Source organism: Parus major, chromosome 1, assembly GCF_001522545.3.
Source record: "Parus major isolate Abel chromosome 1, Parus_major1.1, whole genome shotgun sequence".
Lineage (NCBI taxonomy): Eukaryota > Metazoa > Chordata > Aves > Passeriformes > Paridae > Parus > Parus major.
Window position 1 is genome coordinate 10,604,964 of NC_031768.1, and position 21,886 is coordinate 10,626,849.

The 21,886-nt window shown below is 38.9% G+C and overlaps 1 protein-coding gene across 17 annotated transcripts in view; it reads left to right on the forward strand.

Moving 5' to 3' along the window:
* Positions 1 to 21,886, forward strand: part of DMD (dystrophin) — a 1,134,919-nt gene that overhangs the window by 1,100,548 nt on the left and 12,485 nt on the right. For 15 of the 17 annotated variants that reach the window (XM_015620877.3, XM_015620912.3, XM_015620895.3 and 12 more), the window contains 6 exons: positions 1,709 to 1,774; positions 3,079 to 3,144; positions 6,226 to 6,384; positions 13,136 to 13,379; positions 13,726 to 13,849; positions 17,676 to 17,768. In XM_015620877.3, coding sequence (XP_015476363.1) covers positions 1,709 to 1,774; positions 3,079 to 3,144; positions 6,226 to 6,384; positions 13,136 to 13,379; positions 13,726 to 13,849; positions 17,676 to 17,768 — 752 coding nt within the window. The remainder of the gene's footprint in view (positions 1 to 1,708; positions 1,775 to 3,078; positions 3,145 to 6,225; positions 6,385 to 13,135; positions 13,380 to 13,725; positions 13,850 to 17,675; positions 17,769 to 21,886) is intronic. The other 2 variants (XM_015620930.3, XM_015620939.3) reach the window with 2 other exon arrangements.

Below are 21,886 nucleotides of genomic sequence, written 5' to 3' on the forward strand. Positions count from 1 at the left end.
ATATTTCCTAGTCCATGCACAGTATTAATTTAGCATCAACGTTTGTGTGTGTGTTGAAAACAAGACCTCTTCTTTCATTGATGGCACCGGTTAAGACCAGCTTAACATCTGCTGTATGACAAAAAAATAGAAAAAATGACCGTAACTGTAATTTATCAGAAGACCATTGTTATCTTGTGCCATGATCCGCTGCTCTAAAGAAATGGCATCCTTTTCCCCTCCCTTCCCTTCACGTTTTTACACAGAATGGGATATCAAGTCACAGAGAAGCAGTTGCCCATCCACTGTATTTCTGCTGCACTGAGGAACTCTGTGAAACTGAGTATTTGTCCTCTGATGTGCTGTAATGCTTGAATATGTGATGAGTAAAATTAGAGGCCAAAGCTCATTTCAAAGACAAAATGAAATTTGTTATACTTGGCCTATAATGTCTTAGAGGAAAAACTTCGCTGTTCTGTGAGATGAGATATTAATGATGATGAATTGTGTGTATCCAGCATATAGCTATGAATTCAGAAGGATCCTAATCTAGAGCCCTTTGGAGTCTGATTAGAAACCTGGAAGCTGAGAAGTCCTGTAGATTTACAGCAGGATTGTCAAACTCCTAACACAGGAACATTAAAAACCAGAAGATTATTACAATTTTGGTTTAAAACAAGTAAATGCAAAACTTGCCAGCTTGTGGGATGCAATACAATCAATTTCAGGCAGTCCCAGCCTGAACCACAGTATCCAACAATTCAAAATGGGGAGAAACTCCTTCCTCAGTCAGGAGTTTCAGAAGGAGAGTCAGCGGAGATGAAATAAAGGGCAGTTGAAATTTATATTGAAAATACAATTTTTTTTTCAATTTATAGTTGAAAGGTATGAAATTGCCATACAGTTTGGGAAGCTGCATCACTCTTTGTTAGTCTGGCACCTCACCACACATAGATTGGCTAAATCCCACGTTGCAGCAAAGGGTGCCATCTGAGCTGCATGGGAAACATAGTTTAATGTTGATGTTTTCCAGAGCTGAGGCTGTAATTGATGAGAAAAGTCCTATGGATTGTTTTCATCAACAGAAATCTGAAGAAGACCCCATGCCATCATTCAGGCAGAAAGCCCAACATAATGCAGTGTCCCCCTGTATAACACACTGAGCTACCGCTGAGATTGCAACTTTTGAAAGACAGGCAAAATCATCAGTGTCTGCAGTGTGTTATTAAAGGCTCATTTCAGACATTTTATGCTTCTTGTATTTATTTCTAGTTGCTTGTGGAATAATTCTTAAAGGCTCTTTTAAGTGGGATGTGCTGGAAGCAGACGCTGGAGCAGGGTGGGAGGCAGAGGAGAGCTTCCCAGCAGGACTTCCGCAGCCTGTGGAGGGCTGCATTTGAAGCAGAAATGCCAATGAAGGAGGCAGGTGTGAAGGGAAAACCAGGGTGAAAGCTCTTCTGTAAATCCTTTGGAAAAAGGCTTCTTTGGGAGTTGGTGTGAAGAAGAATCGTGGCAGCAGATGGATTGCAAATGGTCAGGATGCCCAGTGTGGCACCACAAAACATTGCACCGATGGCTTGAGGAGGCACACACAGCGCCTGGACTTCTAACTTGCTTTTTATCAAAGGTGGCATAAGGCAAAGAGATGTGAGGGTATAGGCATAGCTAAGTGTCTTTTTACTTTTAAAGGGGTATTGTTTGTGATTAATCAGTGTTTTCTGCCTTATAGGCCTGCCTCGTCCCCTCAGCTCTCACACGATGATACTCATTCACGCATTGAACATTATGCTAGCAGGTATGAGACCAGCTGGACATTAGGCAGATCTTTCTCTAAAATTACTTTAAAAAGAAAAAAGAAGAGCTAAAGGCTACCTGAGCACTTCTTAAAGAAACATAAAATTTGGGGTTTTGCTTTACAGGCTCTGGGATGCAAGAGCATCGTCTGTGGTTGCTGCTAACCAGCCCATCCTAACTTGCCTATCAGAGAACCTTTGTGGTCAGAATTGGTCATTAGGTCCCTTGGGGTTCTCATTAAGCTGTACATTCAGTTACTGATATTTTAATATCAGGATCTGTGGTGATAGGACAAGAGGTAGTATTTTAAATGGAAAGAGGACAAATTCAGACTAGATGTAAGGAAGGAATTTTTGCAGTGAGGATGATGAAGCACTGGGAACAGGTTGCCCACAGAGGTGGTAGATGCCCCATCCCTGAAAACATTTAAAATCAGACTGCACAGGGCTCTGAGACACCTGTTTGAGTGGAAGATGTCCCTGCTTAGTGCAGGGGGTTGGACTGGAGACCTTTAAAAGCCCCTTCCAACCCAAACCCATTTATGATTCTGCATAGGGTTTAGTTTTTAATATGGACCCTGATATAACAGTACAAATGAGAAGAGTGGAAACCTCCAAACTGTCATATAAATCTCAGGTGTCATTATAATACTAACTCACCTCATGAAATACCACAAACAGGATTTTTTCTTGATTTGGAGGATTAAAGTAGTTATATATCACTGCTTTAGTTAAATTCTCTGCTTTCATACTGCTCCTAAGAATCAACAAATGGATTATTTGTGCAAATAAGAAAATGTTTTTCCACCAAGAAAGTAAATTTTCAAGGACTGAGGTAGTGAAAAATAATTATTCGTGGCCTCTTTCTCTCCTCCAGTATCACTTGATCAGGAGAGGTGTTTCTGAATTATGCAGGACGTTTAGGAGGGGCTGAGTGTGAAAACTAATGAGAAATGACTGATCGTTACAGTTTTGACAATGATATTGCCAGGTACAAAGCAATTTGTGTAATCCCCTGGCATCTTAAGGCTTTTCTTTGATTTTGGAATTAATTAACGAAGAGAAATTGGAATAGAACCTCAGAGAAAGAGCTGAAAACTTAGCAGTGAGTTTAGCCAGGCCATTGTAACAATCTTTTGTGATAGCTTATTGCAAAACCTTTTGGTAATCAGCAGCGAGTGTAAATTTATTTGAGTTTCAAATTCATCAGAAACATCACGCTCTTTAATTCTTTCCAGAATGTTAGAACAAACAAGGTTTTTGAAAAACATAATTGGTTTTAATGAGTCTTGTTTTTTTTCCACAGGCTAGCAGAAATGGAGAACACCAATGGTTCTTACCTAAATGACAGTATTTCACCAAATGAGAGCATGTAAGTAAGACTGTTTTCATGGTTTTGACATGTATTTTCTGGTGAAGATTAATAACTTGGAATGAAATTTTCTAGAGCTGAATTTGCATGGCCATGTATCACATCTGGTTCAATTTAATCATGTATTTATGTCCTTTAAATTTGTATCATAGTGTCTGGATCAATGGTTTATAGCTTAATACCAAATTTATACAACAAATGATTGATACCTTCAAAATTAAAACCACTAATTTATTTCCAAAAATTACTGATGTATTCAGCAAATAATTTCCATATTCAGAATATGGTCATCATCTGCTGAGTTCTAAGGACAAAGATTCAAAAATCCCCCTTCTATCTTAGTGCAAGCTTAATCATGGTAAAATTGCTGTAAGCTAGAAAATGTTGGTGTGGGAAAAGTGTCATACAAAACATCAGTGAGGCTAAACAGAAACCTTTGGTCTATAAATACCTGAAATACATTGCAAGAGTAAGCCAGGAGGGACTGATCATCACTGTGAGATACTAGCAGTAGTAAACTGTAAGTTGGACAGATCAATGACAAGCATTCATTTTATTACTTTAAATGTAGAGTTATAAATAAAAGTTCTGATTTTTAAGAAGTAGTTAAATCTGATATCTCACTAAAGCCCTTTGTGGTTTACCTCTGATAATATTCTTGGTCTTGTTTATTCTCTGAATAAAAGGATGTGGAACTAACTGTGTGTAATGTTTCTGAAGACAGCACAGAAGCAGCTATGTCATGGGTGTGTTTGAAAATTTGATCTTGGTTCATTAACTGTGTAGGGGAAGCCATAGCATGGATTCTAAATCAATCAGATATGAAAACCTCAACTTCTCTAAAAACGTTTTTAACTATTCTAAATGATCTCATCCTTATCACAGTTTAAGGGATGGGTTTTTTTGAAAATTCAGTCAATTAAATTTTTAGCACTCCTTTACAACATAGAATTCTGGCCAATTTTTATTCATTTAAGTTGAGATTCCAGATAAATAGCATTTTATGAGGTTGACTGAGCCTGTGAGCTCATGATGTTCTTGGATAGTGTTAAAACTGTTTCTTTGATTCAAAATAGTTTCTCTTTTGACTTGGAAGGACTGTTGCCTACAATTGTTGCCTTTGAAAGAAAAACCCCTGTAGAACCAAGTACATTCTTTTAATATATTGGTAAAAGGGGAAAGTTAAAATGTCATCTCAAAACTAATATAGATGCAATGTCAGTATAGTTTCTTGCAATTAATGAAAACTTTAAACTTTGTTTCCAAGTAGTACGTTCATTTAGTATTATTATGGATAGTAGTAATGCTCTAATGGATGGAATTCTGTGTTGTCCCACTGAAATATTTCAATGTCCTTGTCACAGAAATCATGCATATACTGTATCTCTTGTATTACACTTTTATTTTACTGTTCAGTTCATTTTTTGATCAACTGGAAGTTGTATTGTCATGATTCAATTAGTAAGTTAGCGATCCACTTTGTTCCTCAGTTTGTACTATTAAAATGAGAATAGAACTGTGCATTTTGAATTTTGGAAGAAATATTATCCAGATGGATACAAATTGCAGCAAAATCAAAGCTTACCATGAATTCAGAACTGTAATTACTTCAGTTTTGCTTGTCAGATTATTCTTAAGTATAAACTTGCAGGGTTTGGATTATTTGGCTGATCAGTACAGGTAGAGTGATAGATGGAAACAAAGAAGGCAGGAAATAAAAACACAATATATATATTTATATATCAAAAAATGTTTCATTATGTAGTGTCACTGCAATGGTATATAAAATATCTGTGCAGGCTGAAAATCACACAAAAAGAGTATGCTTGTAAAGTGACATTATACTGCAATAGTTATCTCACTTGTTCACTGTTAATTCACTTAACACCCATAAGAGTATTTATAAATGCAAAGCAGTGGTTTGAAGGAAGTCATAGTGTTCCATGAAAAGTATAAATTTAGGAACTGGCAAGCCTCTCCTTTTGTGAAAAATTAATAATTCTCTTTTATGAACTAATGTTAATGTGTTCTACATTGCTTTGGCTCTTCTGCAGTCATAAAATTGCATCATTAACATTTTCAGGAACAAAATGAAAACAAGGAAAATTATAATTTTTGAACAATATCAGCTGTTCAAAATGCCTGTTAAATTCTGGTTTAGAAGCATAACAGGAAAAAACCCTAGACTGACTAGACTGAATTATTTTGTTCTATGCAATCTCCAGCAGCAGTGTCATTTTTATTGACCCTGTCTTATGGTGTCAAGGGAAACCTTTCATGGTTTCTCAGTGACTGCTTGTGTAAGTTGCATTGCTTAGGGCTTGGATTCATCTCCTTAGCACCTAAACCACACTTGAAACAATCTGTGTAGTTCTGGGAGGTGATCGAGGTCTTCAGAATTGTATTTCCTTTACTCTTCTAGAGATATTTCTGTTTCAGATGCCAGACAGCTTCAGGGGCAATAGAAATAGAAAAGGGGATCATATGTATTAAACAGAATATATTTGTATTCTAACAGTGTACATCACTTTTAAATTTTAAAAAAGTCAAACATATGAGTGGAAGATAACATACTTCCATTATATTAGTTCAGGGTTTGTTTTGGTTTTTTTTTGTTTACCTAATTTAGAATGTTACAGAGAAAAAAAAGATAAATAAAACACACACTTATTACATAAGGAGAGGTGGTAGGTACAAAAAAAAATGCATTGGCCTTGCTTGAATGACCCTTCCACAATGCAGCTCAGACAGCAGAAGATTGTTTTCTTTTTTCAAGTAAATTCCTAATTGAAGTTTGTCAGGAGAGCTGAAGTTGTCAGCTGTTGCAAAACTTGGCATTAAGCATCTGAGAAGCAGAGAAGGAGGGAGGTGGTCTCTGCAGAGAAGGAAAATTACCAGAGACTCAGTGAAACAGGTCAGCAGATTTTGCTTTAAGGTGCATCACTCTGCTGTTGGTTACAAAGAGTTCAGCAAATCTCTTTGTAAGAAATGAGAGACTGGGAGTGACTCATCTCCTCGTATTCACTGTGAGGTTGAAAAGAAGGAAGGGAACAGCCTGTTTTATCCTCCTCTGTTTTCCAGTGATGATGAACACTTGTTAATCCAGCACTACTGCCAAAGTCTGAACCAGGAGTCCCCCCTGAGCCAGCCCCGAAGCCCTGCCCAGATCCTGATTTCTCTGGAGAGTGAGGAAAGAGGGGAACTGGAGAGAATCCTCGCAGACCTGGAGGAGGAAAACAGGTGGGTTATACCACCAGCTGAATTTGAAGTAAAAAGTCTGCAAAATAATTATACTGTACAGGTAGATGGAATTCAGTTTGGTAAATTTTTTGGGGATAAAATGAGTTATAAAACTGCATTTTCTTCAGACAAATGAGTAATTTCATAGAGGGTAAAGGTTGGGTCCTCTTAACTTTCTCTTTGTTTGTTGTTGCTTATTGCCATTTCTTTAGTCTTTCAATACAAAGTATCATATACCACTTCTAACTTAAAATTTAATTGAAGTTATCTTTATTAATCACCATAAAAAAAAACCCCAACTGGATACTTAAAGCATCACAGCACTGCAGTCCTCTTTATACTCTGTAATCTTGGGCAAACAGCACAAAAACCAGAAGATGTTGACCCTGGAAGATTGGTAATTACAACTGTGAATTACCAAAACCAGACTGTAAGATATAGCTCATTTAGTTCTACCAAAAAAGCACGGGTTTGTGTGTCTTCTACTATCTTCAGCTTTTATAGTGCAGTCTATTGGCATTTTCATAGTCTTTTTTTCTTGCTTCTGTAAGAGCTAGGTGCTTCTTACATTGGGGATTTAATGCACTAATCATTTACCTTGGGCTTGTCAAGGAAATAATGCAAGAGTCAGCAGTGTCATAGATCTTCTCTCCATGTATGTCTTCTTTGAATGGTGCTAATCAATTACAGTGGCTCCATCAGAGACTTGTTATCAGGAGGGCTTGGGAGAATGGAGAAGATATAGGAAGATGTTTCACACAGAAAGCTGTAGTAAACAAAGCTCTTGCTCAACTGAACAGCAGAGAGATTTTGTTTGAAACAAACCACAACTTCCTACTACATAGCACATAAAGCCCAAGTACTTTCCATAGTGGAGAAAAATCAGTATTTTGAAATAAGACATTATACTTAGCATGTTCAGGACTGTAGCTAAGAACTATCTGGTAGCTGGTATAATACAGATAAGATAGCTTCGTTTTCAGGAGATGGATGTTATTTTTTAAAACATCATTGTGTAGTGAATCATGGAAGAAGGGGAAAAAATCATAATGCTTTTCTCTCTGTATACAAAATAAGCTGCCTAGCAGAAAGGAGGGTGACTTTTAAAGCAGACTAGTTTTAGATTAGAAAGGTAGTATATGAAAACTAGTACAATATGGAGCTGGATAGGGAAATAAGCCAAAAAGCCCTTTGGGAGTTCATGCCTTTAATTTCTGCATGGGCTTTATTGAATCTAGGTGTTACTGATAAAGGATGGTAAAAGATCTCTGGCAAGAATTACACCTTGAAAATATCTGTTTGGAAGTTTGCCAGTCCTGGATTAAACTAGAGCTGTAGTCTGTGGAGGTTGGTTGTACTACTGGAGGCACCAGTAAAGGATGGGATGCCACCACAGGCAGCCTTGCCTTTTGTGGGTGCTCAACACAGCAGGCACAGAGAGCTCTGTCTCTCTCTCACAGCATGGAGGTCACACTGCTCTGATTTTCATTGATTATGACAAAATCATTACTTTTGTCTCTGCCATCCACTACAAATAACTTGTGCATAAAATGTGAGATAGTTGCTGAAAAGTGAACAAGTTCATGTTGTCCTGGTTGCTTGTCACAGACAGATAGCCATGATTTTATGGATGATGCACTGATTCCTGTTTAGAAAAATAAGCTCTTCAGACAGGACCAGTCAGGAGGCATTCATGTAACTTACCTGCTTTTGAAAACATTCTTATCCCTTTCAATTTCTATTTCCTAGTTCTCCTCCACCAAGTTTGTGCAAACTTTTCTTGGCTGTTGCCAAAGGTAATCAGCAACCTAACACCTCATTCCTTGTGTGAACCTGGTTCTTCCTTCCCATGCATATCCTAAAACATCCTCCATGTAAACTTCAGTTACTGCCTCAGATGAAGCCATTCCTTTGTTCCCGGGGTGCATCTCCTTGCGGCTGCTGAGCTGGATGTGGAGCCCTCTCCTGCCTGTGTTGACACAGCTCCTGGTGCATACACTTGTGATAACTTCTGAAAACTCAGGTTTAGCTCTCTCTGCTGTGTCTTGTACACTTTTACAGTAAGAGTCGGGGCATGTTCCATCACTTCTCAGCAGCTCCCAGGAAAGCAGCCACAAGTGATGCCTCAAGTATTAAGAACCAAGAAGAAGCAGTGCTGTGATACTGGGAGCACCTCATTGTCATTTCTCTTTTTCTTCTGCTCTCCACAGTTTCCTGCTTTTCAAAAAAGCCCTTTTCTCTTTTGCTTTGTCTCTTTTGAGCTGTTGATTGAATTCTGACCTCCATTTGAGTTTCAGCTGCAGTTGCTGGCCTCCCAAATATTTCCATCTTGACTTATTACTTATATAAAAAACGCTCTTTGAAATTGTAATTCTAAGGTTTTGCTTTTGGACAGTTTAAAAGCTCTGTTGCCTATTTTGAATTCTTCTGAAATGCATTCTCTAACTTACAAACTAACCTAGCTGTGACGTGGTTCTGACTGGGGTTTTGTCAGTTCCAAGGACCTCTTGTTAGATATTCATTATTTATCTGCTAGCATTTTAAGACCTTGGTGCTTCTGTAGCTTGTAAGTATGACTTCCTTAAATAATGTATGGCTAAGATTTGACTGCTAAATAATTTATATTTGTTAAAATGTGAGCATTTTAGAGAATATTTTCAATGGCTGAAAATGTTTTATTTGAGTTTTTGGTCTTCAGGCTTATGCTGAGTTTTGCATCACATGGAATATTGTGATAAGACCATTTCTGTATTCAATAGACAAAAAGCAATCTTGCTATTGAAGGCATTATTACTGTATTGCAATATAAAAGAAAAATCCAATTATAAAACCCTCTCAAAAACTATTTCCTCAAGAGTGAATGTATTTCAGGGAGAGCAAAGACAAGTTTTTGTTGTCCATCTAAAGGCAATAAATTACATAGGTTACACAATAGGATAGGTAATAGTGACCAGGATGTACTGTAGTGGCATTAAATAGAAAGCATGTGGTTCTGCAGTGACAGAGTCAAAACTTTTTGCAAAGAATTAAAATACCTTCCTGCTATTTTAATGAGCCAGGAAAGTGGGTGCTTGCTAATATTTTAGTTGAACTGAGGTCTTGGATGTAAGAGGGAGGCTTCTCTCATGTTCTGTCCTCTTCTTCCCAGCTCTGAGCTGTCCTGCAGCAAGAACCAAGTAAATGAGATCTCCAGCCAGAGCTATTTGCCATTCCTTGGCTTTTCCTGACTTGCAGTGGGAGTGCAGTGGGCTGTGTGCCACCATAGAAAGCACTGACACCCTGAATCTCAAAGCTGCCCTGTCTTGGTGTTCCTTCAAATCTGAAGAATGATGAATGGCCTCCTCACATAAGTTCCTTCTGTATAGTAACCAACAGCAAGAAAGTGATGCATTTCTAAACATGCTGTGGCTCCTTTTGGTGTTTGTTTTGGCATTGAAGAAGGGGAACTAGATTCTTTTGAGTGTGAAGCATCCTGAGTAAACACTGTCACTCTAGTGAGGGACAGGGTAGGTAGTTCAGCTACCGTCTTTGTCTGTTTCTTCATAGCACTGATTTTCTGTAGGGAGATGAGAAATAACATGAATTCACAAATTCTCAATTGCCTTTGAGAGGACTACTCAGCAGACAGAGTCCACTAAGATTTCTGTCACCAGGCAATTAATGCTGCAAGTGATAGATGTGATTAATAATTCATGAGCTCTTTACTACTCAGCTCTGTACAGCTGCATAAATCAAGGTTACACTGCATGCTTCCTATGTTACTTTTCTTCACAAATGCCTCAAAGAGTTGCAAGCATTGTAAATGGAATATATGGGGTTTTTTTGAATATTCTCTTACTGAAGAAGGGTTCATTTTCCCAGTGATGAGTACATGCAGCAAAACAAATTGTTTGTTTGTGACAGCCAGGTATCAAAGTCACCCAGCCTGAGCTGTGGTGGAGGAAGGTGAGGTTTCCATGCACTGCCTGTGCTTGTTCAGTTGCATTCATTTAGAGAGGAACATGTTTGTGTCTCCCCTTTCTCTTATGTCCCATTTTATGGAGAAAGTGTCAGAGTGCCCCTCCTCAGGACCCTGAGGGCTGTGGGCAGTGTCTTGGGTGCCTGGCTCACAGCAGCAGTCCTTTTCACCACACAGCTTAAAACTGTTCCAGGGGAAAGAATAAGAGCCTTTTGTTCTCTCTTAGGATATTCTTACAGCAGTTTTCAAATTATTTCCTTCTTTTTTAATTTTCAGCTTTTTTCCCTTGTGTTAATACACCTCTTCATTGCTATATGTTTAGATCCCAGTTATGATATTATTGATTGTGTGCACTGCACATCTCTCTTATGGCTCTGAAGCTACAATGAATCTCAGTTCTCTGGATGGAGGACTGTGCAGCTGGACTGAAAAGGTGCTGCTAGAAAACTCAGTAACACAGGTGCACTGGGAAAACCCACATGCATCCTTCAATATTACATTCCTTTGTTCCAACAGTATTACAGTATTTAATTACAGAATTCCCAACAAGACTCTGGTTGGAAAATAAGCAATATTTTTTACATTATTTTTTTTTCTATGAACTTTCAGAAAGATTTTTTAAATTTTTTATTTTTATTTTTTTATCATACATGACAGGGTTTTAATCTGAATTGCTTTCTGGTCCTTTCTTGTATTTTAGTACCACCATTACTGGAAGGACTTCTCTATATTGATAGAGGTGATAATTGCAGATTTCTTTGTAGCAAGGTATCGGATAATGTCATAAGTATGACCAAGTGCATTTATTTAGTTTCCCTTAGGGTGGTGTTTTATCCTTTGCTTTACAGCACTGCAAGCCTGAGAGTGTGCTGTTTGTAGAGTATTGCTTGTATTGTGCATCTGGGCAGTTCCTCATGGGGTGGTGATAGCTTCTATCTGTGGCAGGCTTCATGATCATTCCTGTATCAGCTTTAGTCAGCAATAACACCACGTGTGATGAACATGCTGTCATGTTCATTCCTATTCCCTTTTGTATTTTTATTAATTATTCACCAGTTTGTTCAGCTAGAAGTATCAGAAGACATTAAGTCAGGCGGAAGACATAACTTACGTGACAATATCTATTCCCAGTATAGATAGCCCTGTTTTTTTCTAGATAATTTTCATGAACTTGAGACTGTATTTCACTAAAACAAAAAACTTCTTTGGAAAAAAGAACAAACAACTCTCTAGAGTTGTCCCTCTTGGTGTGGGTTTTAGGGAAAGAAATCTTGAATTTTGGAACAGCCTGAGGTTAAAAATTATTAGCCCGTGTTTTTTAATAATTTAATATTTCTGAGGAGGATGGATCATGTAGGTCAGACATCCCTTAGGGATTGTGTTGGGAGGGGTGCCATAGTCCCAGGTTAGGACATGTCCATCATGCAGCTGCTGAGGAGCACAGGGACCTTTGAGGAACAGTCAGTGGCTTGTCTTTGTCCTTGGCATTGCTTTCTCACCCGTGTGAAATGATGCATCCTGCTTTAGTTCTGGTTACAATAATGTTCTTTTAGAAGTGTTTTTTTTGGGAGGTTTCTGAGGTGCTGTTAAGCTTCCAGACCAAACTGTCAGAGTGTGTTGTGGTGTGCAGGCAAAACTGGCAAAAGGTGTCTGTTCTCACAACCTCAAATAAGAGCGAGTTGGAAAAAGTAAAATCTGGGTCAGTGCTTGTGATGAGCAAGCAGTTACCAGAGTGTCGAGCTGTTTTCCCCCCTCTGGGAAACCGTAAAAGAACATCACAGCAACAAAATCCCAGTGCAGTTTGTTAGGCCTCCCTTGCCTATGAAGTTTCTGCTACAAGTTACTATTTTTGCAGTTTTGGATCGTTATGTTTAACAAGGTTTTAGTTTCCTACCTTCTGTGCTTTCCCTGCTTCTGTGCTTTCCTGTGCTTTCCCTGCTTGGTAGATTTTTATTTTTTTTTTTTTTTTCATGTGGAACACAATAGATCATATTATTCTATGGAATGTTTCAATGAAGTAAAATCGGAGTTTTATGAAATAAAAGAACAAGCTTAGCAGTGCCATAAAGTTGCAGTAGACAGTAGCACTCCAGGCAGGACAAAGATGGAAATTACAGCCCCAGAAGTCAGTGCAGTTCAGTTTAACAGACTGTGTTGCTAATTCTCATCTTCAGTTGATAATTTTAGCCCTAGGCTGGAAGTGCATTTGCAGATCTGAAGAGAGCAGAGTGATACAACCTGACTGACAGCCAAGTTCTGTGTTTTCCTCTGACTTTTTGTGTGGCTGCCCCTCTGAGGTTTCTCATCTGTGAAACAGATCAGCCAGCCAGGTGGCACCCACTTTGGTTTAGTGTTTGTGAAGTGCTGTGATTACTCTGAGTCCTCCTTTAGCACTAATGCCTCCTCAGGTGTAGCCGTGTGTGGAAGGGAACTGGCAGTCCCACATCTGCTGGGAAGGATAAAGCACAGGAAGCTGAGGGAGGGCTGAGCCCAGGACCCTGGCTTTGGGAGGGTGTCAGGAGCCTCCTGCATGAGGTGCCCTGGGAGGGAATCAGCTGTGAGCTCTGGTGATGCCAAGAGCCTTCAGACAGGTTGAATCACAGATCCATCTAATCCAGACCGTGCGGATCTGCAGGGAGTAAACGCACAGGTGATGGCTTTGGGACAGGGAAAGGCAGCTGGTGCAGGTGAGCCCTGAGAAGTGAGACACATCACAGCACACCAGAGGAGGTGTCTGGTCACTGCCCCTTGCAGAGGCCATAAAGCTTTTTCCCCCTTGTCACTTGCCAACAGGAACCTGCAGGCAGAGTACGACCGCTTGAAGCAGCAGCATGACCACAAGGGTCTGTCTCCACTGCCGTCCCCACCGGAGATGATGCCGGTTTCCCCGCAGAGCCCCCGGGATGCTGAGCTCATTGCAGAGGCCAAGCTGCTTCGCCAGCACAAGGGCCGCCTGGAAGCCAGGATGCAGATCCTGGAGGATCACAACAAACAGCTGGAATCGCAGCTGCACAGGCTGAGGCAGCTGCTGGAGCAGGTGAGTCCTCAGGCATTTCTTCTAGGTCTCTGAAGAGTAATTTTCCAAACAGGGTGTGAAGCGTTATCAATAACAAGAACATACCAAGAAATCATATCTGTAGAGGCGAGTCAGAGAAAGGTACAAAATTGTTTTACAGGCTGCAAGTGAGAATGTGGAATCAGGTTTCAGTGTTCTCATTTAGTTTTCTTGCTTGTTTTATTCAGAATTAAAACACACTGGTTGCATGGATGAGTTTACTTAAAAACAGACTGAAAATTGTGTGTATTCATAGAATAAATAAAAATTAGAGTTACAAAGCAGTGAGCTGTTAATAGCAATGTCTTACTTTTTTCTTTAATTTCAGCCACAGGCAGATGCCAAGGTGAATGGTACAACACTGTCATCTCCTTCTACCTCTTTGCAGAGGTCAGGCAGCAGTCAGCCAATGCTTCTTCGTGTAGTTGGCAGCCAGACTTCAGAAACCATGGGTAAGATAATGAACCTTAGGTTGTCACAAAAAATTATTATGTCCCATTTTCCAGAAAAAAAATCCTTAAAGACAGAAAACACTTTTCCATTTAGTTCAAATGAAATGAACTAGACATTTGCAATGATCTTCAATGTCATCTGGCTTTTTACACTTCGCATCTTCACTATGATTCAGGCTTTGCTTTTGATCGTGATGCACACAGTAGCTTGGATATTTTGATATTAAACACAAAACACAGCCAGGGCTTGACTGCTGAAAACAAATGCTGCTGAAAAGCTAACTATTCTGTTCAATCTGATTTTCAGTTATTAAGCATGACATGACTGATTTAAATGTACATAATATTAATTATGGCTAAGAGACTAAATGTATGATTAGTCATCCCCACATTAAATGATGTGATCTTATTTTTAATACATTGTGGCTCAATCAGTAGGATGGAGCTGTCACTCACAGGCAGTGCTCATCTAGTGGCTTTTCTAAGTATCACATCAGATGTGATAATGAACATCATAAGAGCTGTGGAGTAAGGTTAAATAATAACATTCTGTAGCTGGAGGTTGGAATTATTATTTTGGTGCTTTTAGTAACTGCCATGTGGTACTTTGCAAATTTCCTGTCTGTTACATAATTAGTAAGTATTTATTACCAAGTGGCAAAGATTTTCAGCTAGTAAAAAAGCAATCAATCTTTTCAGCATCTTTAAGCAAATGCACTTATATTAGTTCAACAAGATGATGTTTCAAGTCTGATGATAATATTCAGCTTCATACAGAGAAATTTATTTTATGTATATTAGTGAGAGGCTTAAGTGAGAGATTTTCTTTCCACTGCTGTTAGTGACAGTGTGAATGAGAGTGAGAAATTTAATGGGAGGGCACATTTCTGCTGTGTCTAAAGTGCTGTTGTGGTGGGAAATGCAGCTTTTGGGGGGGCTTTTTCTTCCATTCCAAGTGTAAGCAATAATTTCAGCCTATGACAGTATCAAACAAGATGTGTTCTGTGCAATCTGCAATAAAAAACGTGAAATAAATAGTACCTTTAGAAATGCTGAAGTTGAAATCCTGTGAGTGAAAGTACAATCACAGGTAACAGGAATTTATGGAAAAAATAAAAATGGACTTTTCATTAAACATGTTACCAGTGGGGAAATATTTTGCTATGTATGCTATACACAGAGTAGATAAAATGTATTAGTAGCGGTGTAATCTGCATCAGTTTTCTAGAGAAATTTCATTAATTTCATCACATAAAATACATGAATTAAAATACAATTAAAAGAAAAGAGGACAGTATTTCCCAGTATTTTTTGTAGTTTTATATTTTATATTTCATTCTTTAGTGGGACAAAATACAAAAATTTACTTCTCATTTAAATAATATAAAATTACTCCCATTTACCTCACGAGACTGGAATGAATTGATTAACATGACAGAGTCATATAAGCTGCTAAAACTTTTTAAAGCAAATGTTTAGACGTAACTTGATTTTATTTGATTGGTTTGATTGAGCCAGTATGTGGGAGGACAGCGAGCTGTTATCAGTGGGATCGTACTGAGACTCAGCAGAGCCACACTGTTGGCAGCAGGGAGTGGAGCTTATAAAAAGAATTACTAACTGAGCTAACAAACCACAACTAATTCAGTTTGTCAAGTGTCCTTTCACACCAGAAAGCTTTGCTTGCTAGGCTCAGAGTTTTCTGAGGCACAGCTTAAAATACTCTTGAATTGTGAGGAGAACCAGAGTGGTGGTGTAAATAATGCTCCCATGCAGCAACCATGTGCCCAGGAATGAGGGAGCTATGATTTTTGAGAAAATACTGAGAATCTCTAGGTGTCTCAGGCAATGAGGCAAGGTACTGGTAGTTTTTATATGTTCTTCTCTTTAAAATCTTCTCTTTGTTGTTTTTTCACTTGAAAACCCACTGCACTTTTGTCTTTCTGCTTTCCCAAGGAGTGATTGCTATGAAAGGTGTTCCACCAGCAGTGCTTTGGTAAAAGCAGTGACCCACTCAAACCCTCATTTACAAATTGAACTTATTCCTTATTAACTTGAAGGACACCTGGGCAAGTGGAAGAGTTCTGCCTTTCTCCTCATGGAGTCCCAGTGGGCAAGTCCTTATCCTTGGCCTTTTTCACCCTGGCAGAGTACAAGCTGAGGAGGTTGTATGAGGCAAGAGGCAAGGTTACAAGTGCTCAGAAAAAAATCATCCAAATGAGGAAACAATCTAAAATAATTTTAATTTATTATTAATTTATCATTTCATTTAAAAATCATTTTGAATAAAAAATACAGCATTTTTGAGTGTCAGCAGTTGAGCTCATATCAGCACTTATGAGGACATTTGGAAATTGGTACCTGTCTTCAGGTCTGGACTAGGATAGCAGAGCCACTGCGCTTTCATTGTGACCTTTAAGGCCAGGAGGCTTTCTTCAGGCTGATAAAATTCTCATCCTGGGTAGAAGCAGTGAGCTCTCTCTCTGAGTTTTCACCTTGACATTCAGCAAGGGCTGCAAGGCCATTGCTTTTGCTGAGACACCTCTGTCAGTGCAATGCCTGATGTGAAAGTAACTCATGGTGTGAGTTGATTTGTGTGAACCCAGCGCCACTCGAAAGCCGAACATGCTGCAAGCAGCCTCAGCAACTATTTTTAGACAGTTAATGGAATAAAAGAAGCTGATACAAAGACCATCATTTATATGAATTAAGTGCTTCTTGCAGACACTCTATCCCACTTCTTGTGCTGGAGTGGGAGGAATCACTCTTGATCAGAAATAACTCTTGTTAAACTCCTGGCTTAAATATAGGTAGCCCTGAAATACTCCTTTCATATCCCTTTTTCTGGGTTTTTCACTAGCATGGAGCACCTCAACGTTTAACAAATGTAAATGTTAACAGAAAATGAGCCAGTTTTCTACTCAAACAGGGCAAGACATGTTAGAGTAAAGGATCATTAAGTCATTTTCATAAGAAGTGTGTAACTCAGTTATTACAGCAGGCAAAATTGCTTTTGTGTTCTACTAGAGATAAAAGACATCTAGTAAAAAAGGAGAATCTCACTCAAAGTATATCCTTTAGGTGTATTCTTTTCCCAGATGCTTATTTATATTGGAGGCTAGGATCTGCATTAAAAACAACATATGGATTTTAGTTGTATGAAACCATAAGCAAAAAAAAATCCAGTAAAAATAAAATGTATTGAATTTCCCATTAAGCCACTGCCCTATAATCAGGTTATAGAAATTATTCAGTGGGAGAAATGTATTTCGCTTTATTAAACTGCTGCTAAACCCTTTTACAGTACAATTGAGTGTTCTTGGAGCGCCAATCTGATGCAATTAAACTGTCAGAAATATTAATACTGATGCAGATGAGAATCTGGGTTTCTACTCATTTGCACAGCTAGGCAAAGCAGTGCCAACATGAACCCAGCACTATTAGAAAGCTGCTCAACAGCAGCACTCACAACAGCAATTTCTTTTTCCATTAATAGAATAAGAGAAGCTGAAACGACGAGTGTCATTTATGGAACTAGATGTTCCTAGCAGACATTTTACCCTACTTCTTTTACCAGAGTCAATTACTTCTTAAATCCATTTTTGTGAATTAAAATAGTGTTAATTGTCTCAAAATCCTCATTTAATTTTCCTTAGAGCCTTATAAAGAAAGACAACGGTAACAGTCAACAAAATTCACCTTTGAAATTTTTATTGTACACTAAGCAGAAAATGTGTCTGAGTGAACAGCCCTAGCTTTGGGGAGGAGTTGGGCAATAAAACTGTTAGCACAGGCTCTCATGCAGGGGTGTGGATTTGCTTTGCAGGTGAGGATGAGCTGCTCAGCCCTCCCCAGGACACAAGCACAGGTTTGGAGGAAGTGATGGAGCAGCTCAACAACTCCTTCCCCAGCTCCAGAGGTGAGCGCTGCTGCCTGTGGCAGATGAGAGGGAAGAAGATAAAAGTGTTTTCTGTTCCTTGATGTTTTCAGGGGGTTGTATTTTGCTATCAGGCTTTTTGCCGCTCTTTGTTTTCATTTTAACAATAGCTGTAGAGAAACCTGTCTTGTTTAGAGTGGAGGAGCAGCCTGTTCCTCCTTACCTTAAGCTACCTCCACAGGTAGTCCTTGCTAGATATGTGGATGAAACAATGTCTTTGTGAGACTCTTTCTTCCCCAAGCATTTTCTTTGCTTCCTTTTGCCTTGTTTCTTTTTTCACAGCTTTTCTTTTCAGTTGATGCCCTTGTTGATTTATTTTCTTAATATATGTCTTAGCACATTTTCTTTCTGTCCTTATGTTTCTCCAAGACTGTGGTTTGAAATAATATTAGAGTTCAAAGTCAAAATTCTATACCATGTAGCCCTCAGGTCCAGAGGGATGGAGGAAAAACGAGTGGGGTGCTTGTTTGTGCAGCACAGGCACATACAGCCACATGTTCATACAGCCACAGCCTTTCTTTCAGTGTTTCCATTTCTCTCATTCCTGTTGTTTGCTAAAAATAGGTATTTGTATTACCAGGATTTATTTGTCCAACCTTTTTTCATTTATTTTCTGAGCCCAGAAGAAAATATTCTGCTGCCAAGAAAAATGGCTGAGGTTCCTAGCAGGAGATGGGAAGTTTGGGATATTGGCTGATGCTGTGAAAAGAGGCTCAGTCATGAACCTTCTTGGCAAGAGAAAGCCTCAGTATTGCCAGCCTGATAAGTGGATTTCAGGGGGCATAGACTTCCTGCAGGGCCCTTGCACAAGTTTCACACATCACCCAGAGATTCTTTAGGAGATAAATGCTTTAACCATGTACTGAACTTTCAGTGGAATCAGGTTTTCTCCGTCCTTGGCTTTCAAAACAAGTTCAGCTCTCACCAGAAACCATTTGTGAGCAGTGAGTCAATATAAACTGTATAAGGTCTCATGCTATAGGTCAAAAGATGGAATAATTTAGAAAGATCTCATTGAATAAATTCTAATACAATAAATTTCCAACTGCACTCAGCTCCACCTCAACATTACATAAAAAAGTTGTATGTCCAGCCCTCGTTTTGCCTAGATAAATGCTGAGAGACAACAGATGAAAAGCCTTTCTAATATTGTTATGTAGATTAAAATGGACTTCTTTTTAAAGAAGTCCATTTTGTGTACATTTGCTGTGTACACAAGGTTACAACAGACAGTGTTTCCTTATTAGTGACCATCATTAGTGTAATATGTTGAACGTAGATCTTGCACAGTCACAAGTGTCTAGATGTATGTATCCCATATGTAAAAATATTTAGCAATTGTGATATCTAATTTATATTCACAGGTGATGACACTGGCAGTGTTTCTTTTTAAAAACAAGCTTAGTTTTCCATGAATAGGAGCAATTTATGAAACAAAATTTAATGAGATATTTGAAATAGAGTGGTTAATTTCCTGTGTAGAATAAATAGGTAGAGGTCAATCTGTTAGACATCACCTTCTGCTCACTGAGAATAGCAAATGTATTTTTATCTTATTAGTGAAAAATAAAAAGCTTCATGAACCAAACTGAGAATATAAAATTTAGTAGGATAATGAAGTAAAATTGATAAACTCAGATAACATTTTAATTTTTTGAATTAAGCTGTAGCTTCAGATTTTCATTCTCGCTGTGCAAAATGTGGTCATTCAGCTAGAGAGAAAGCATGCATTCCCTTATTTTGTTTCTTCATTCAGTAAGTGTGTTGAAAACATAGTAGATGATCACAAGCATCCACAAAAGGTATTGCAGCTTATGTACTTCCCTGTCTGGCTAGCAGCCATGGAGAACAAAAATGCTCCCTAGCTGGATGGAGGGCTGTGGGAGGGGAGGGGGCACAGCCTTTGACATGAGTCCCCCTCAGCCAAGCCTCGAGAGGAGCTCCTGGTGCAGCAGCCAGGAGCAGGCACAGCCCAGCAGAGCCAGGCTTCCCATGGGACTTTGCTTTTAGGTCTTGGCCAAGGCACTGCCAGGCTGAGCCAGAATCTGCCTCTTCCCCTTTCTTGGGCTACACAAAAAGATTAGTCCAGCTGGGAAGGAAACTTGTTCTGTTTTTTGGGAATTGTAACAGGTTTTGGCTAAAGAGATTAGGACTTCAATTATGTTTCTCTGTTCTGCATGTATCTTTTGATGTATTTGCATGAATGCCAGGTTAGTGTAATTCCTTTTGGCTGAGGTATAGGAATGGTCAGGCTCTCTGTAAGAAATAGTTTGTCCTACAGCCAGTGCAAATGGCTTTCCATTCATTGGTTGGTAGAGGCTGCTGAGAGCTTATATAAACTTCTGTTACTGAAGTTTTCTTCTATTCCCAATTTAATAATTCAGTTATATTCAACTGTGTACACAAAGTTCCAACATCTGGTGTGCTGCAGCCTCATGTAGACTTTCAGTGTGACATGAAAGATGCTGTGGCCAGATTCCACAGCCATCAGGGACCTCTGATTTAAAATTTTCAAGACTGCAGGAAAAAGAAAAGGAGGCAGAGTTGATTGGTCTCAATAAACTACTGAATCAAGAACCTTTTTGCTGTTGAGAGGTGTAATCTGTATCTCAGATTTCTAATCTTTAACAGAAGATCAAAGTGCATCTGCAGAAGAATGAGAGCAGTTTGGCAAAGCAGCCTGAGAAGAGGGCATAATGTTAAGGACTTGGGCATGGTGCAAGTGAAATTTTGTTTCTTTCCAGTACAAGTTGCATTGAAACTCAGGTTACAGGTGTGAACACCTACCTCAAGTAGGTCTTCAGTAAACAGAAGAATAAACCCAAATAAGCAATAGCATGTATCTATAAACAATACTTTTTGTTATATTGATTCTCATTAATTAGAACTGAAAAATTGTCAGATACCAGAAATGCAGTTGTCCCAGTCTGCCATTCAGAAATAGGTTGTGATAGAGGAGCTGAGGGAGCTGGGGTTATTTACCCTGGAGAAAAGGAGGCTCAGGGGAGACCTTACCACTCTACAAGTACCTGAAAGGAGCAAGGTGAAGATTGGTTTGTTCTCCCAAGTGTCAAGGGGTAGGATAAGGTGAAATGGTCTTAAGTTGTACTAGGAGAGGTTTAAATTGGATATTACGGAAAATTTCTTCAGAAAGTGGGTTCTCTAGCATTAGAACAGGCTACCCAAGTGTTGAATCAACAGCCATGGATTTATTTAAAAGACATGTAGCTGTAGTACCTGGGGACTTGGTTTGGTGAGGGGCTCAGCAGTGCTGGGCTAACAGTTTGACTCAATGGTCTTAAAAATCCTTTCCAACCTTAATGATTTTATGAAATAATATTTTCTTTGTGGCCTGTAAAAATAAGCACGTTAGATTTCAAGCTAAATATCAGCGTGTCACAGCATAGGGAGTGGCAGGTCTTTTGAATCAGGGACATAATTCTGGGTGTCTTATTGCCATTAGAATAACAACTTGGAGGAGTTCAGGGCTGAACAAGCAGTGAAGAGAGAAGGACTGAAATTCTGTGCTTGGCTGCACAGATGTGTAATTGAGCATCACAAACATATTTAGCCTAAATATTGTCAAAAGCACCCGAAGAGTAAGACTTACTCAGATTGGGAAATAGTTTACTAAAGCAAGTAGTGGTTCTTACTTTGGAGTTCTGAAACAAGGCAAATAAAAGCAATAGTAATTGTCACTCACCTGGAGATAGATTCCTTAAGATTACATCTTCAAGCTTTTCCAGCACAAAGTTGTTTTTAAGAGGGCATCAAGGCTTCATAGCATCATTTTGAATGTATTTTAGAGAAGCAAGTGTGAAACAGATTATGTCATAGACCTGCACAAACAGACCTCAGATGCAACAACTTTTACCTTTTATAGGGTACCATTTCATTTGTTTGTTTCTTTAGTTTAACCTTTTGGCAGTTGTTGGCATTTCCTAAGGAGAACAGGAGTTTCCTGCTCCTTGCACAGCTGGCTGTTGGTGCCAAAAGCTGTTTCATTTCTGGAGAGAGAAATTCTGCTGAATACCTGATGATTTCTGTCCTTAAGGAATTTTTCTTTCCTTTTAATCTAAAAGGTTTCCCATCCACTCCTC